The sequence below is a fragment of the Bombus huntii genome, chromosome 10 (genome assembly GCF_024542735.1).
Source record: "Bombus huntii isolate Logan2020A chromosome 10, iyBomHunt1.1, whole genome shotgun sequence".
In the NCBI taxonomy this organism is placed as follows: Eukaryota; Metazoa; Arthropoda; class Insecta; order Hymenoptera; family Apidae; genus Bombus; species Bombus huntii.
In genome coordinates, this window is record NC_066247.1 from 13369411 (window position 1) to 13388528 (window position 19118).

At 41.0% G+C, this 19118-nt stretch overlaps 2 protein-coding genes across 2 annotated transcripts in view; both read left to right on the forward strand.

Moving 5' to 3' along the window:
* LOC126870486 (neuropeptide SIFamide receptor-like) overlaps positions 1-15564 on the forward strand; it is a 60350-nt gene extending 44786 nt beyond the window's left edge. Inside the window, exon 3 of the mRNA XM_050628262.1 lies at positions 8868-15564. Coding sequence (XP_050484219.1) covers positions 8868-9651 — 784 coding nt within the window. The 3' untranslated portion in view covers positions 9652-15564. The remainder of the gene's footprint in view (positions 1-8867) is intronic.
* On the forward strand, positions 1708-4556 carry LOC126870496 (uncharacterized). The gene is made up of 2 exons (XM_050628276.1): positions 1708-1787; positions 3810-4556. The coding sequence occupies exons 1-2, from the start codon at positions 1776-1778 to the stop codon at positions 4050-4052; spliced, it is 255 nt and encodes an 84-aa protein (XP_050484233.1). The 5' UTR covers positions 1708-1775; the 3' UTR covers positions 4053-4556.
* Positions 15565-19118: the final 3554 nt, after the last annotated feature.

A 19118-nucleotide genomic window follows, 5' to 3' on the forward strand; every position in this document is an offset into this window, starting at 1 on the left:
GTTGGCGCGATTCCGCCGATGGTCCATCAATTTGAAACACTTTTCTAGTATAACGAAGCAAGGCTCTACTCCTATTAAATCTAACAAAAATAAGGTGGAAATTGGAACGTACTCTTAGGTGCGACTCCTTTTGATCGGAAATACTTTCCTTTAGTCGACATTAGACCTTGTATGAAGTAATGGGTGTGAAGTAGAATTTACGTCATATTACGAATTAAATGACTTCACGGTAATAAATGACCGTGAAAGATCGGTTTTTTCAGTGGACGGTCTGATAATTAAACAACTCGTATCCCGAATCTCAGGCACAAAAAAATTGAAACCTCAGTTTTTCTCCACTCACCTTCGACAAATTTAAAGTGTAACATGCCGATTTGTAACGGTATCTAATTTTCGAACCACGTAATAATATCGAAAGCTTATATCTCTACATTTCATAATTGAGAAAGGCTAATCGTATTAGACAGATTGCAACGCCGTGTCAGATTTTCCTTGCGTATTTCTAGCCTTATTTAATATTGCGATAACGCGACATGGAGAGCAGAAGCTGCTTCGAATCTTCCTTAAATATGGAATTCACGATTCCGACAATTTTTATATCACGTTTACCGAATTTAAATCGGTATAAGAAAGTTCCATGAGTATCGCGATCATGCATGACAATCGATAACGTAGATTTGATATTTTCCGCGTGAATCTCTCCTTAATTCATAGCAAATTTATTCTTTCGTATGATTGATAATGGACCATAGAATAAAACGAAAGTGGATCAGTGGAAGCTGTCGCTGTAGTATCGTTTTCTGTATTACACCCAGTGCTTTCAGCTAATTTTTATATTATCCACTTCCTTGGATATTTGGTTTGCTATTGGTTTTTGTACGAGATCTATAATCTATAACGATAGGCATCTTTCGAAAAAAGATTAGCGACATCCGTCTTAAATTCGTTCCTCGCGAATTCTATTTCTTTTTTTCTACACATAGAACTCGTGTCACTAAATTATTTTCTAAAAGTATAGACACTAATGCTAATCCTTTCACGGCACAGCTGATCACTAATTTTAAGACACCCTATAGGAAACATATACCGAGCTCCGCATAAACGTTAGCAAAAATTATTTAGAGTCAACCGTCTATTGATCGAAAGGTGAAAACGTAAAAATCTTACGACAGGTGTTAATTTATGCATATGTGTAACATCCGATCGGTACCCTAAGCTTCGCAACGATTCTCGATCCCGAAGAAACTCGAAGGATTCCTCTCCAAGGATGTGTTTGGCGCCTATAGAGCGGCGCAAAGAGGCCGAAGAAGACCTTGACTGGATTTTTTTCACGAAATCAGTCCGCGTTTAGAGCGTGCGGCTTTATGTTTTCAGCTAGTGTTGTTGCACTTACCCCGACCTAACCAGGGTCTGTGCGGGTGACCCACACCTTCGTATCGTTTACACAGACAACGAAACTGTTTCCACGCGAAATGTCTTAACCCAATTCCCAAGAACCGATCGCGAGGGGTTGAAAGCGCGTGATTGGCCAGATTCGCATTGTTTAGAGCCGATACCGAACGTGGATTGGCTAAACGGCACCCCACCTCCGTTCTTAGATCGGCTGACTCAACACGCCGATGAATAACGTCAGACAGTCGAATGGAGGGCCACGTGATCAAATTTATAGCGATTTTTTAAAACCGACTTTTGTATAAAAGGACCGCCGCCCGGTACATCCAGCATAAGCTTACCTACTTTCGAGAAGTAAACAAGCAACCCACAACCCAATCAACATGTTCAAGTTGGTAAGAAGAATATCATATTTTATATTACTTATTTCCATCGCTATACTAGATTAAATAAATAGAGTTTTACTTTGTCGATGTTACGTGGGTGGGCGAAATCGAGCAACGAAACGGTTCTAACCAGCACGATTTCACTTGGAACAGATAGATATACCGCATACGTGAGCCATTCAAGACAAAACGGCTATATATAATTTAGCAGCGATAGATATTAAGTTTCATTTGGTTTCAAGTTAGTTTTAATAGACCATGTACGAATAAGCTACGGCTTTCGTTCACCCTTTGGTTATTTCTTCGATCTTGGAATTTTTGACGTATTCGAGACAGGCATACCGATTAGAAAATTGTATAAATTTTCTAGTCTTTTTAACCAAAAGTATTACAAGGGGGCTAAATTATACCAGTTTCACCCGTTTTGATAGATACCTTAGCTAGTAACTGGTGGACGAAACACTAATATTTTCTCAAATGCGTATAGTACATAATCCTACCTATAATATAGCATAATTATGCATTCGTATTCGCATTATGAATTCGTAAGACAACTTTCAAACGTCCTTTACATTTCTCGTTCAACGTCCAGCAAAATCGTTCTATTCGAAATTCTTTTTGGAAAATTTTTAGATTCTCGAGATACCTCTACAGCTTCTCCCTATTTTTCTAAACGCAAAACCGAATTTCTCGTCGGTGAGGCTGGCCTCCTCGGCTAATTTGCATATTAACCGCATTCGCGAGCACATTCATACGGAGGACTGGCTAATCGTTCGATCGAATCACCGTGGAACGTCGCGGCGAGGAAAATTCCTCCGTTCACTCTGATCTTCTTTGATCGATAAAGCATTCGATTCCCGCGGCAAACGCGTCAAGTATCGCGCCGTGACCTTTCCGAGCACATACATCGGTGTGGTTGTACGTTCACTCGGACGGACACCAGCGTTTCCGTCCGGTCACAAAAATCTACGCGAACGAGCGAAACCACTGAAGCATGCACATTGTTGGCCAACTCCAGTCGCGAACGCAGTCGGACAAAATGGAATGCGACCCGCACCACGGACACCGCGCTCTCGCTTTTTCCCCGGCTCGAAACCGATCTCGCGTACTCGCCTGCTCGCGTGCCGCTCGTCCACGACACTTGCTTTACGTCGTTTTATTCCGATCTGCACGTTTCCATGCGATTTTTTCGAGCAAGGCGGTGTTATAGACGGTGTTATAGAAATATAAGTTTGAAGACCGATATTGATTCGTACGTAACCTAAATTTTCAGTAAGTTTTCGTACATTTCGATCAGATCGATTTGTGAAATTTTTCTTTAATCGTTGGTTGATATAATCTAACGCGATAGTGTCGACGTTATTACGGACATCGTGCAGATTTTGCATAAAAGCTTAACATGCTTGAGAAGAAGTAGAATAAGGTCATCGCGGACCAGCCGTATGGATTTGATCAAGCAGCCGGTCTTTCGTGAGATTCTACGATCAACAGACGCGTACTAATTCTATCATCCCCGAAATAGCGTTAATCGCCGTTGGATATTTCGCTTATTCTTTTTTTAATCATACCGCTTTCAAACTAGCATATCGAACTGCTACAGAGTATCAAACTACTAAACAAAATCTATATCGGTCAATTCATTCTGCGAGTCTCCGATCGTCCAAGAATCTTTTTCTCTGGGCCATGATTATCACCGTCGGAAGAACCACCGATCGTTCGAAACAATTTACTTTTTCATTTTTACTTTAGCCTTTTCCTTGTATCTTTCACGCCGGCGGTTCCAAGGACACCGGTAAACAAATGCGGGTCTCGAGCACGACTTAACGCGATTAAAGCGTTCTCTTTGTTTCCACGTAAGACCATAATCGCTGAAAGATTAACGCTCGAATTAGATACACGACTGCACTGTGCTACGACTATTAACGAAGATAAGAAGCCGGTAGAAGAACGTAGATCGAGGATCTAAGGGGTTGGGTTGGTAAGAGAAGAGCCAGGGGTAAACTAAGAATCGCACGTGCTGTTTTCCCACAGGCTGTTCTCGCCGCCGTCCTGGCTGTCGCTACCGCCGCCCCTGGTGGTCTCACTGGCATCATCGCTGAACACGCAACCGGCCCAATTACGGCTCCCTTGGTCGTCTCGCACGCTGCTCTGGCACCAGCTGCCCACGTGATCGCCCAGCCTGTTGCCCCCATCGTCCGCACCGCTCCCATCGTTACCAAGTCCGTGCTGACCGCCGCACCCCTGCCCCTCCTTTCTGCGCACGGCTTGCATTAGATGACAACTGATTCTATCTTACTACCACCAAGTCACGACGAGACAGCCCCCCTAGAAAACACATACACACACATACACACACCTTTCTAATCCCTCGTAAATCGTCCCCACCTCCAAACCAGGCAAAAAAAAAAACGAAGCAGCGAAATTGAAGGAAAAAAGCACGAAGGGAAAGATAGATCATAGCTCGAGGATGGAGCGAGAAGAACAGCCACAATCGGGAAAACTAGTAAATCAATTGTTTCATTCCTGGTCATCTCCTGATCATCGAGACGATGTCCAGCTTTTTTCGGGACACGATCGGTAACACGATCCGCGACGCGATCCAAAGATCAAGAATCGCGTCAGAATCGGCTGGTCTCTTTCCTTTCGGCGACCATTTGCCGCCCTGAGATCATCAACGCAATTCGGACATTCGCATCTCTATCATTGCACCATCATCCAGGACCCTTTCCCTTTGGTCATATGGAATTTTAATAAAATTTTATTTAAAAAAACAAACAATGGGATTCGTGTGTTTCGTTTTAGTTTTCACCGTGTTTCGTCTCGTTCCTCAATCGCTCCAACATGTTCCTTCTCCGATTTCACGCACCAAAAGAAGCTTGTCGGGACGAAGCAACTCCATCGGAGTAAAGTTTCGAACAAAGTACCCACGATCTCGAGCGTTCACCCTGCTTCCAGAATATATATCTTATCCGACGATAAAACAAGATACACGCAAAGATACTTTGCGTCCGCGTTGCAGTCGCAGACGCGGGAAACGAACGCCGCACCGTCGCGCCGTTACACGCAGATGGCCATATAAACGACGCATCCCCGTAAACGACGTACGCGCCTCCACCCTGCTTTCGCATGAATCTGGCCTTCGACGATCCTTCCTCCGTTTTACGACTATCCCGAACAATCTCTCCCCTTTAGTCCCTTTAGATTTTCCATGCATCTCCTTGCGAACAACGCTGTCGAATCTCGTATCGGCGGCCTCTTCTCGTTTCCATCGTTCGCGATACGCTGGAACTCGAGTGGAGCAGCGCTTGCCAACCATCCCGCAGATTTTACAGTCGATATAAAAGACGACGAACGAGTTTGACGGTGAAATTAACCGGAAAAGGGAAATGGCTTTGGATTCTACTGCAGTCGTTGCGGCTACCGCGTGTTTTACTTTAAACTTTTACTTTAAACATCTCAAATCGGTAAGAAGTTATTCGTCGCGCAATTGTCGCCTTTGTGGTGTATAATCCTTAGTCGTAAAGATTATCGCACAGGTGAAGAAATTGGCTTGACTTCGTCATCGGTAGAGATACACGGATCCTGGGTGGTACCATTTGTAGCCATGAGCGTAGGATAGAGGCAGAGTCGCGGTGTGTAGAGGTAACACCTTCGCGTAAGGATGCCAGTAGACCAGCGGGGGTGCTATTACTGGCGGCACTGGAGCTGGTACAGCGGATACCGCCAAGATGGTCATGGCCAGCAAAACGATCTGTCGATAAGAGAAACATGTTATTTTGTATCCTTTCGGAGTTATTATTAGCCACATACGAATATTTACATTTCCAATGTATTATTAGTAAATTATTATTTTTAAAGTATTCGCTTCTTTTCGTTGGACCGAACATTGGACCGAAACAGATACAGCTAAATTCAAAAAGCGGCAAAAGTATTTATTTATACCTCATAAATTTAAACGGAACGATACATGTTACGAAATTAAATAACGATAAATTATGTGTTTTCGTTTAGTAGCCCATTTATTTGACGAAAGTATCACAGAGGCTTTATAAAAAACATCCATTATTCTATGTATAAATCGATGTTCGTATATATGCGCCACTTTATAGCTTTGTAAACACATAGTAATCGATAGTTTATACAGACAACACAGTATTTCTTTCGCATGGTTCGTAGCTCGTTTAAAGCTTACCGTTTTCATCGCTGACACGTATGTATCGATTATTCCATTAATAACTGTCAAATTAGTGGAAGATTTGTAGGAGTAGTCTCGTTAAACCGACCGTTATTTGCATCCTTAATGTTCACCATGCGACGAAAGTGTGAAGCACAGTCGAGTAAGTAAATAAAACTGTCCATATCGAGAAAGATATAGCATTGTCGATCTCGTTAACAAACGCTAGGTAGAACAGCGATATTTGATTAGTTTGTCAAGTACACCGCAACGAAATACGGTTTTAAATATAACTCAAGTATTTAAACCAAAAATAGATAATATTATTAACATCGATGTTGAGATTAAATTTGTTATCATAATTGTAGAGAAATGAGATTACAAGTGATAGATATAAATATTTGTCGTCGGTAATAAAGTACATCGGTTGAGACAGTGTCTGACCGTAAACGATCTACTTTCACTTGCTTCCTCGTATCTTCTTCGTCATCGCTTATCTCGATACTTTACTCGATCTTTCGAATAATAAATAGTTTTAATACAAAATTTTTTAAACCACATCGAATCAAAGTTATTCAAATTAACGGTAAATTTGAAAACATATAAATTTATTGGCAATATTAATCGGGATTGGCCTATTTTGCCATTTATCGTATTAGAAACAATTTCAAATCGTCTATCTACAAAAGTTTGGCAATTTATTATTGTTACGCTTGATTATGTAACGTGTATCGAAAGTTAGTGTAAAAATGCTACTCATGCTGGTGTACTCGTGTTGTAACGAACGAAATTAATTGGTATTTTTATAAAAGTACCAGAGATCCGGTGCAGTCGTCCAAATCGAGGCTAGATGCAATTAAAAATTTTTTATGAAAAATAAAAGGTAAAGTATCTCGCTCAAACTACTACAAAATGAAACAAATGTCGTTATTCGAAAATAATAACGAGTACGGGTATTATTCTGTAAAATAACTGATTTACCTACTTTCAACGTAATGATCTGACCGAAATGAGAAACGAACGTTGTAGGAATTTACGACATATTCTATCAAATTCACCGATTTCGGATATTACTTAACACGAACCGTTTAAAGTCGGTATCGTTTGTCGTAACAGATACTCACCTACCCCGTACATGTAGTAAGTAAGCGCATATAGGGTATACATATAATGGATATACTTGCCAGCTTGAACATGTTAAACGTTTTATCGGCTTTTCCGTAGGCAAACACGAAAAGGACGCGGGTCGATACTGCTGTTAGCTCTACGGAAATCGAACTCTTTATATACACGCGCCGAAAGCTGTGTCGTCTTCGTTGTTCACTCCCACTCGTGCGCTCCCAATGGCCTCTGCAGCCTTCGTCATTCCCGATAATCCGTATCCGCGAATCGAACGATTTTTTCATCCTTCCTAACCCCCGTTCGTCTTCCCCTCCGCGGAATACACGGAGGCTGGCGTCGGAGGCACGAAGGTTAGCACTTTTGCGTTATAAATATGCAACGGGAGAGACGCGCGCCACTCGGAAGTAACAATGCAGATGGGAACGCGGACAGGTAGATCGGTATCAGCTGGACGTTGATTTATAGAAGGACTCTTCAACATGGACAACGACGAACGGTTGTGTTCGTTTAATCGAAGGACGCGACTGTTCGCCGAGCGAAGCTCTCCCATTAAAATCCGATACCGAGAAAATCGAAATCGTTCGTGTCGGAGTCTGTTGCGAAGCGACGACAGGCCATATTCGCTAATGGGCGTGCCTAGATCCTTGTTGGAAGGATTCGAGTTGGACAGGAACGTGTAAGGATGAGTCACGTACCGGTCAATTAACGGAGGCGAGGAAGAGACGTCTTTTCGACCCTCTTTGATCGTTCAACTGCTTCCTTTGCTGTGATAAGACACCGTTTACCGTATATTCGAGGGAAACTGGACTGGAGTTTGCCGACTTCGAGCGATAGAAAAAGAAAGATAATCGAAAGGTCGTAACGAGTTACTGTGTACGAGACATCTCGAGAAGGAAGTTGCTTGCTACAACGATGAAATTTCTAGGATGATATTCTCTATCGGATCTAGAGACTTCGAACGTGATTACTTAACAAATTCTTAAGAAACGACACCTTATCTAGGCAAGACTCGTTTCATAGACCGCGATACAGGAATGTTGAATTGCCATTGCGTCGCATAAAAGGCGCATTGCTATACGTATCCATTCTTACGTAGCAGCCGTGCGCTCGTCCAAGCGTAACGAAACCGACTGTCTTTCGAAATCGCCGATAGAATATATCGAGATTTCCATAACGGAGGCATAAAAAATGAACGGTTACGTTTTCCGCAGCACGACTCTGTGTCTGCGTAGGTGTATCCCAGCGTTCTAAAATCTCGATTCCTTCGTGATCGATAAACAATGACAACGTTCGCTCGTGCTAGAACGTCGTTATGCAGCAGAACGTCGCTAGCAGCTCGTTTTGGCATTTTCTTTGTGAGTGTGATGGGTCTCCTTAGTTGGAAAACCTCGTTTATCGAACTTGTTCCAGGGATTTGGAAAATATGCTCGATTCGGTGTTAGAGGAGGTGACCGTTTCTCCGATCTAGCGCATTGTAAAATGTCTAAGGTTTTGATCGACCAAGTTTGAAAGTCGCTCGCGATATATCACGTCAACTAGATCGATTGAAACGTAGAAAATATGTTGATTTCTACAATTTATAAAATACGTAATTGTCAATTTAACTTGAAGCACGTCCTCTCGTACAACTCGAAACGTATCGATTATCGTTTCACATTCCGAATTAACAAAATTTTTAACGAAAATTTACAGAAACCGAGTTATCGTCAACCATAAATTCTCAACATCCTAAAATATACACGAGTACAAAAAAAATTTTGGACAATCGCTAACATCGATCTGTCTGCCTGCAGGTTCCTGGCGATCTGGTGGCCCCTGAAATGCCAAATAACAAAGAGGCGAGCTCGCATGATGATAGTCGTGATCTGGTTCATCGCCCTCACTACCACATCTCCATGGTTGCTCTTCTTCGATCTGGTGTCGATTTACGACGACGATCCAGACCTGAGGCTCTGCCTGGAAGTGTGGCCGCACCCCGAAGACGGCACCCTCTTCTTCCTCATCGGCAATCTAACATTATGCTACGTTCTTCCCACGATTTTGATCTCTCTTTGCTATATCCTGATTTGGATAAAAGTATGGCGAAGGCATATCCCCTCTGACACGAAGGACGCCCAGATGGAGAGGATACAGCAGAAATCGAAAGTAAAGGTGGTGAAGATGCTGGTCGTCGTAGTGATTCTGTTCGTGCTGTCGTGGCTGCCGCTCTACGTGATCTTCACGGTGATCAAGCTTGGCGGAGACGTTGCCGAAAGAGAGGACGAGATCCTGCCTATCGCCACGCCGATCGCTCAATGGCTTGGCGCCAGTAACTCCTGCATCAATCCCATCCTGTACGCTTTCTTCAACAAGAAATACCGTCGTGGTTTCATCGCGATCCTCAAGAGCGGACGCTGCTGTGGCAAGATCAGGTATTACGAAACGGTGGCCATGATGTCTTCGTCGACGAGCATGAGGAAATCTTCGTACTACGTGAACAACAACAATAACAACTCATCGACCAGGCGAACCTTCCATGGACCGCCGGTGCACCAGGAGAGCAACGTTTCGTACATATTCAACCACACCGGCGTCTAAATTAGTAAACACTTCGTAGGGATTCGATGTATTCCGAGGCTGGCTGCCCGGAACGGGCTTAACAGTGAGCCGGTCCGAGATTCTGGGTCACGCGTGATCGTCACGATTGTCACTCGGATCGGAAGTCGCCGATTACGGAGTCCCAACCATGGAAGCACGTTGCTAACCCGCGAAACCGATCGTCCGCTCATTTCTTCTGTTCCTTCGTTTTTGTACACATCTTTTGATTTTGATCGCGATCGTATGTAACGCGACGCGTTCCAGTTCCCTATTGTCGACGCGGAAACGACGGTTTCTCGAATCTGTCGTTTTCTATCGTCTCGCGCAACGTGCATCGTAATTTCATTGAAAACGAGCATGATCGTGTAACCACGCTGGTTTTACAAATAGATCTCCACGCGTCGTTGTTACGGATCCCTTCTTTGCCTCGAGGTATCCAGACTGGATGCGAGACATTCTTTCGGACTTACCTTGCGACGAAGAAACTGAGTAAAAAGATTCGACGAACGAGGACGTAGATCGCGTTGAGGTGCTCGCATACTTCCGAGGCTTTCTTCTTTTTTACGAGCACCTTTCTAGATTTTTAAGGTATTCACGAACAAAGGGACCGAGTTGTCTGCTTCGAGCGAAACAAGCGAAAAATGTGACGGCAACGAGTAGAGGGTCAGGACAGAATTAGCAACTCCATTTGTCTGAACCTTTCGAGAGACAAGAAAGACAAACGGTTTAACAAGATGGAAACTGTACGTCGATTCGCCTCGCTATCTACGGTTTCTGGTTGAAATAGTAAAAGTTCGGGCAATAAGAGTTTAGTTGACTCGACTAGTCGCTGATTAAAATTTCGTTCCAATAAACGCGGTTCTACCGTAAAAGGTACGTGAGTTCAATGCGTCATTGTACACCGTCACAAGACACGGTGTAAGTTGCTCGCGATACTCGCCAGCGTAATTAGCGTGTGAATACAATTAATAATTCCGAGAGAACGGCTGGCAGCGCGACACAGACCGTTTGCTATAACGATGCTTCTGGAACTGGTGGTCCATTCGTAATTGTACTTGTCTGAACGAAGCAGGTCGCTAGCAAACTAAGAAACTGCGCGCATCGTTGACTCGTCTCGACGATTTACTCATAGGTCCTTAGGATAACGTAATACAGAAATTTATCCGTGCATTGCATGCTGCGATTTAAGTGACACTAATTGCATAACACCTAACGTTACCTTACACATTATTGGTATAGCATATACGTGAGTTATCGAGATAGAGATAAGAAGGGAAAACGAAAGAGAAAGTAAGCTAGAAGAAAGGCAGGAACAGAATGTAAAAGTGAAAGAGAGAGACAGAGAGAAAGAGAGGGAGAGAGAATTTTTATTAAACACTACCTCCGTATGCGAGAACAGCAGATTACTACGTATATACATTACTTGTACTTATTATTCGTAGCACGGTCGACTTCACAAATATAATACATATACACGTATATACATATATATATATATAAATATATATATACATATATATATTTTCTTATCGGAACGTTAGACGATCTAGTTGATATTTTTTTTCTTTTTATTTTTTGGAGACTTCTTACGGTGCCATACGTACACCGATAAATACACGTGTCGCGCGTATCATCGTGCAGGAAGTGAAAAATATTTAAAAGAACCGGTTAACGCGTATCGACACACCGACCAGACAGCAAAGTGAGTGCGCACGATGGTTCTAACGTTACATCGATCGAAACGATGGAACGATCAAACGATGAACAACGCTTTCGTCTTTGCCACATTGTCAAGTTGCCTGCCTCCTTCCGTCTCCTGTGATCCAATTCAACTCGTCGCTTATTCCACTCCCAAACCCAGTCGCACCTACTCGTTCCTCTGTGTGTCTACGCCGACCTAGAGAAAGGCGGAAGCGCCCGACTTTACAGTTTTGTCTCGAATTAATATCGACCGATTACGCGTGCGACGGATTAACGCGATCACTGGCGACAATAACGACCTTTTACGCTCCAGGAGGGCAGCTCCTGCCGCGAGTTAGTTCAGAGATCAAGCTACGTAAGTACTCGTGGCAAATAGTTCAACATCATAGTGACATTTTTTGTTAAATTTCAATCACGATATATCGCGACTAAAATTGGTGAAAAGAGGATCTATCGATTTGGATGATCTTCAATGAGCATGTGTTCGTATTATTTTAGAGCTCGATCTCTCCAACCGTAACGTCGAGATATTATACAGGGCGTTGTAGTTGTTTCCTGCCAAACTTTGTTACTATATCGTATAAGTAGGAGAAGAAGAACACGTATGTACGTGTATACGTATGTACGTTCGAAGCTTTGTTAAAAAGTTGTAATGAAAATATAGAATATAAAGGAAAGGGTAACAGAAGTATCGCTAGATTTTAATACTTCGTTTGAAAATGTTCATCGTTCCTGTCGATACACGACTGACTGATACGAGCTGTAAAAAAGTTGGATTTATTTCGATACTGTGTTTGATGATGGAGTTCATTTCGATTTTATTGCTACTCGGTAAATCGTTGATCCTTGCAATTAATACCACTTCGATATATCTTTCCTCAAAAGAGCAAAGTGTCGTTCCCTTTCCTTTCTGTAGTTTTGTTATAACATTTTGCTATACGAAGCTTCGAACAACCCTACATTCGTACAACATTCATTTTCTTCTTTGTGCTCATAGAACATACTGACAAAGTTTAGCCTGGATAAAACAGCAACGCTTCGTGGTTTTCGCCTGTTTGTTTTCTAGCCACGTGTCGCTCGAACTCGTCAGAGAGGAACAACTTGTTGAAACACGTATAATTCGTCTTATAGTTGCTTAGTTTAAAGAGTCGTTATGAAATTGTAATTTTCCCGTTATCTATTCAAATTCCACGTTATTTCAACTACTTTCTGTACATTATTTTTGTTAAATTTATTATTGAAAAAAGTCGTGCATTTCATCGCAATTCGCGCGACAGTCTGCGCTAAACTGAACTTGCGATCTTCTCAATTTCCACCAAATACAAAATTATTCATTTTCGATGTTTAAACACGAAATTCGTAATTTGATTATTTCGTGTATACTCCGTCGATAAAGAATTAGGACTATTAATATCCATGTTCCACAAACGTTTGTTCCCCTTTAACGAGTTGCAGCGATTCGTTGTTCTTCTACGAGACTCTTATCGGGCATTCACGTAGCGCACATCCTTTCCTCCATGTCGAAGGATATCTTCGTCGATCAGCTGTGGATCGTTTTCCTCCAGCGAAGAATCCGATACGCGCGATAACAGCGAGATGGAAATCGCGACGATCGACGAAAGGAAAGGACAAAGGAAATGGAAAAAAAGGCAGCATGGGATTTCACGCGCGCTTTAACGCTACCGACGAGCATTATACCTCGATCCTTTGTAATACCGATGTAAGATGGTAACGTGTTAAAACGAAGAGCTGCGGGGTTTTATGATAGAGCAACTATTTTCGTAAGGTTTTTATACGTGGCGATGACAGGATCTAGATGTAACGAAAACGTATGCGAAATATAATTGTACAGACGGCTGTAAACGAGGAATACTTTATTCATATCTATCGTAGGCTCGTAACCGATGCGACGCCGACCGAGTCTTGCGTGACGTTTCTTAAAAAGTAACAAATATAAAACAGAGAAACCGTTAGAGATAAACGCGCGAAGGATAAGTGGCAAAAGCTAAGAAAAAAAGTAATTGTAAAAATGAACGAGGAAGAAATATAGAAATAACAAAAGGACATACGAGTCGAGGAAGTAACTATAAATAATTGAGAAGCGACTGTATACTTACGTAAGCGCGGCTCTAAGCATCTTGTAAGTTAACAATCTACATATATTGTAAGAACATGATATTTATATAAATAGCATTTATGTATACGATGTACGCATATGTGTATATATACATATACATGTATACATTTATCGTACACGTGAGAACTAAACGTCTATCTGCTGCTGTCTTTATGTACATAATGTAACTTATCGTGTAATATTATTGTACATACATAAGTAACGTATATCATTGCTATATTGTTACTATATACACCGCCGTTACCTTCGTTCTTATTCGTTGCTCTCTAATCGGAGAGAGAAAATTCTTACTCGTCTCATCGAGAAATATCCTCATCGGAGAGCGAACGAGCTTGTTCACCGTTTTACCGTCTCGTGAGATACGTTTCGTGTACGCACAGTCAAAGAAAGACAGACAGACTTCTTGCTGTTCTAGAAAAGGAGTCTCTCTCTCTCTCTCTCCCTATCTCTCTATCTCTTTCTCTCTCTGTATCTCTATCGTTGGATCCATTATTATTCGATTAATTGTCGATAAACGCTCTCGATCGTGCATATGTTCGTTTCGATTGTACATATATATTAACCGCTGTATTTCGAGCACCGCCCATGCGTTCACGGCGTTTCGAACTTACTCGAAAGATTCAGATTTTATTAATAAATGTTATTCCAACTATTTTGATATATTTGGAACGTCACGCGTAAATGACACTGTTAGTACTTATAAATACTATATTCGAACATGTTCGGGTTCGTCTCGGATAGTACGCTGTACATTGTTGTTGGTATTTCCAAGTGTTTTCGTATTTTACGTACACAACTATTGATACTATTTTTTATAATAACGACGATCATAAACGGCTACGTCCTTAAAACGCGGAGGAGCGAAAACAGAGGAGAATGCGATCAATTGACTGTACGTATCGAGAAATCTGCATGACGCTCGACTGGTTGGGCAATCCCTCGAAAATAATTAGCGCGTCGCGGTTTCTAAAACGGGTCCTATCTTCTATACGGAACGTGTGCAATTTCAGAAATTGCACGATATTTATTTTCGTACAGATATACAGTGTACTTTCAAAATTAGGCGATGAACTTTGAGAACATACGACGATCCTTTGGATAAGAAATACGTTCCACGTTTGTAATTACAAGGAGGACGGAATTCTTTCGTAGACCGTGATTGCTCCTCATCTGTGGCGGTATACCATGAAAATGTTAAGTGACACGACTGTAGCGCCTATAGCACGAATATTCCTGCAAAAGAAATTGAAGATTAATTTTACGATATCGTATAAAATAATTAGTAATTAAATTAATCGATATAGTTGAAAATGATTGATACGTAACACGATGTAGACACATGTTAAGATAAACGTATAATAGTCCTATGATTTTGTTGGAAGAGAACCTGATCTGTGTAATAAGTTTTCATATATCGCAATCAAATTTTTGAAATCGCATGTACCTCTTTTATATCATATCACATCTGTGTCCGTATATTCGCAATTGATTTATCTATGGATAAAACGATCAGAATTGTTTCAACATCTTATACTTGGACATACTTTAAGAATCATGCTGTTTTCAAACTTTCTGCACTACCTTGGTTGGTACATTTACGCATATATTCTACGATAGGCTCTTCCCGTCTAATTAACGCTACACGGTTCGCAGACATTATAACTGAAAGAACGCGCGGAAGAACGAACGTGACGTGGAAGATACTTGGTCGATGATGCACGCGAGCTAATAACAAGATAGAAACGTTCGTTCGTTTGTAAAGTGGTGTCAATGAAAACGCTGTAAAACACGGAACTCTTCGACTACATGTAAATTCAGACTTTGATTTTGCACAAAGACCTCGTCTCGAGGAAAAGATCTGTCGTAAACGCAACCTATGATCTCAAAGTTCGACCGCCTATTTTAGAATTCTTCTCGTCTACTACTTACGAAGTAAGAACCACGTAGAACTACGAAACTCGTAGCACCACGAGAAAAACGCTATAGCGTTCGTAACGACTAAGTCGATGTACTTGGACTGTTGGAGGTGTTGCCTATCCAGTTTGATCGTCAGGCCCGTATCTCGCTGGTACGACAACGTAGGCTGAATCGACTCTCAAAAGTAACCTCCAGATCCGTTCCTATGCTATCGTTCACGGTGGGCGAATACACGCGTAAAACGGATAGAATTACCGAATGAAAGTTTTTCTGTTGCGCCATAACGTTTGACAAATCGCTTGATCCCAGGGCTGATTGTACATTTCGTGTCTTACGATTAGTTGCTTGGTTTGCATGGCGGATCGACGGTGATCGAGAAACCGCGGATAGATCGATAACTGGCGATAAAATAAATAAAATTTTAATCACTATCGATTCACCGATATTAACGATGAATTACCGTGCGAGAGAGCCCGGGTGAAACTTTCGTTTATCACGACTACGCGATGCTGTTCTTGGCGAGTAAATTGGGCGAGTAACTAGAAACTAGAAACGATAACGAAATGTAATGATATAAAGCGATCGTGATCGAAGGGTGATTTATCGATCATATTGTTTTCCAAGCCTGTATAGCCTTTCACGTTTAACCGATAATCGGAAATATACTTGCATATCGATGGATTTGATTCTGACTCTAATAATAATAATAATCGCCGAGACTATGGGTCGCGTAAAATGATCAGAGAAACTTTTCTTTTCCTACATTTCCTTTTCTTCGTCTTTCTTTTAGAATTTCAACGCGATGGGGCCAAAAACATATGGTTTTTGAAAGGTTTCTAGATTTTCGAATGCGTGCAAATGTACGCACTTTGCGGAAAAATTCCAACACTTTGATAGAATCGAGTTACGACATATATAAAAGTAACAAAATCAGATTTACAAAGGATGTATCGACGCAAAGTGTAAGAGCTTTTCCGCGAAATGTCGAAAACTTTCAAACGTGAACGATGGCCGCAGATATCTCGAGTCTCTATCGATTCATCGGATATTTTTCTACACGGGTTTGATTAGATTTTTCAAAAAAAAAAAAAAAAAAGTGCGTGACGTGTGTGTAAATAAACGGGAATTTTAGAGGAGTATTGTATTATATTATTATTACGATATTATTATTACATTATTTACTATCAATTTACATGAAACGTTTACACAGACTAAGGTAACAAGATATTTATCTATAAATTTACATCGAAGAAAAGACAAAAAAAGAAAAAATGTCGAAGTTGTAAAGAGTTTTGGAACGACAATGAATACATACAGGACAGCGAGCTCCGGCGTAAGCTAAGCTTTCGATTGTTTGTACAATCACCTCGATATGAAATATTTCTAATCCTTCAACTTGTAAAATAATTCCGATAATTCCAACATTTCTCTATGGAAAGAAAGCAAGCAAGCAAGAACAAAAAATAGCGACATACTTTATCAATGTATTCCTTTGTCTGAAAATACTTTCGGTTTTCCCTCCGTTCGCATCGTTACGAGTTGTAGAATATAAAACCACAACTTATCGAATCGCGATAGACGTAGAAAGAAAAGATTGGAATTGCGAACGATCGTCTCGAGAACGAATATTCAGAATTCGAGAATCGGATTCGAAACGTCTTCTCCCGATAGTTTTCTCGCCAACATCCTGGCGAGAAACGATCAAACGAAATTCCACTTAATGTACGATTAATAATTGCGCGATTATTTTTTTAAAACAGCCTCTCGTTAACGTAGGGGAAATGAAAATCGAGCTTTTACTGGGTAGATTATGCGCTGCCGTGTTACATCCGAATTTCATAAACAAAGTCGAATAATAGAACCTCTTGTTTTTCTATCGTTTCCTTCTCTCGTGTATATTTAACACGTGTATATTTAATAGAAGCGTAATACACCTAGCGAATATAGACGAAGAATCGCTTGCGAGAATGTTTCCTCGAAAGATACGACGTTTAGATGAAATAATCGATAACTTGTTGCAAAATAGCGATCGATTTACGCCACATCGTTGATAATGACGAAAAAAAAGAGATAAAAAAGGAGCGAAAAAAATGATAGAAATCCTTAATAATCGTTAATACGTTAAGTTTAAGAGCTGATTTCGGACAGCTTCTCTCGATCGGTTCGTAAAAGACGAAGAATGGTGGAATCTGCACATGGCAGTTACAAGCTCGCGTCACCTCCTTCGGAATCTTTACCATTATCGTTATTATGATTATTACCATCATTGTCGCTATCGTTATCGTTACCGTAAAAAGAGGAGATTATCATCGCTGTAATTGCCCTTCGATGAGCAGCTTTTCGACTTTGATAGGCAATTCTGGAATTTACTTGTTGGATAGAACGATTTATCCGTGCACCATGATAAACGTAGATCCTTCGGTTTAAGAGCGCAAACTTCACCACGAAGAAAAAAGAAAAACATAAATAAATAAATAAAATAAAGGAAGCCACTAACGTAGGCGAGAGAACAATCTTTCAGTTTCGTTTTATCGTTGCTTTGATGGGTACGCGTGTTATATGGATAAGCGGCATTATCCGAATAACGATGAAATAATAGAAACATACTAGGTAAGGAAATGTTTGCAAATGAAATTGATAAGTGTTTTAATATTGTATCGAAATGTGTGTGTATGTACCAAGTAAAAAAAGAAGACAAAAACAGAAAAAAAGAAGACAAAAAACAGAAAAAAAGAAGAAAAAACGAAAAAGAAACGAGAAAAAGAGAAACACAGAGAAACGTTACCAATGTCGATGCCTGTTGCCCTGGCCCTTCTCCTAACTGCCCTCCTACCCCTCTGTCCCCGTTTTATTCGCTGTAACCGTATTACGATATTTAAAACACTGTACGATTCAAAGCCCTCGATACGTAAAGATTTTGCGCGGGCTGAGTCTTCGTTTGTTGTACGTTTCGGTATAGCGTCCGGACATTGCCGCGGGACGACGATTCAGTGTCGATCGGCCTCTAGAACGTTTCATCCACCCTCTAAATAACGTATTCAGCGGTGGAAGTAGCAATAAAACTTTCGTTTGCTTCCCCTATTTCTAACTATCTCTCGATCTCTGGTTGTACAATTGAACAATTGAAAATAGAGGCGATCGCGACAGTGAGTCACGCCCCTCCCCCCGCCCCTCATAAAGATTAAATATAACGAGTTGCGAATAAGTATACGTATTTTCTCAATGAAAATGATAAAAGGATATGTAATAAAATACTTCCACTGTAAACTTGTCTTGTTCTTTGTGTCGCGATACCTATGATAATTTAATTAATTCGATTAATTTGAAACGCGAAAATACACGTACATTGTATGAAATTCCATTGCACGATACAGCAGAGCCTGCCTTATTCGAACTAATAACGAGACAAAGTCTGGAATTTTCAGATAATCGAACGATCGCTTTTTTTCTATGAAACTGCTATAAAATTACGATTGTTCGAACAAAGATTCAGATTAATTTCCATAAACGTTTATGATCATGTTGATCATATCTATCGTCTCTATCATATTCGTTGCTAGGCCACATCATTTTCCAACCCCAGTGACTCTATAGAGTTGTATTCTTTTTGTACTTGGAACCATCGAATCGCTTTCTCGCACGCCAGAGCACCTCGGCGTGAGAAGGTATATTTTCGTGCTGACCTTCATTCGCTGTTTCCATTCGTATAAAA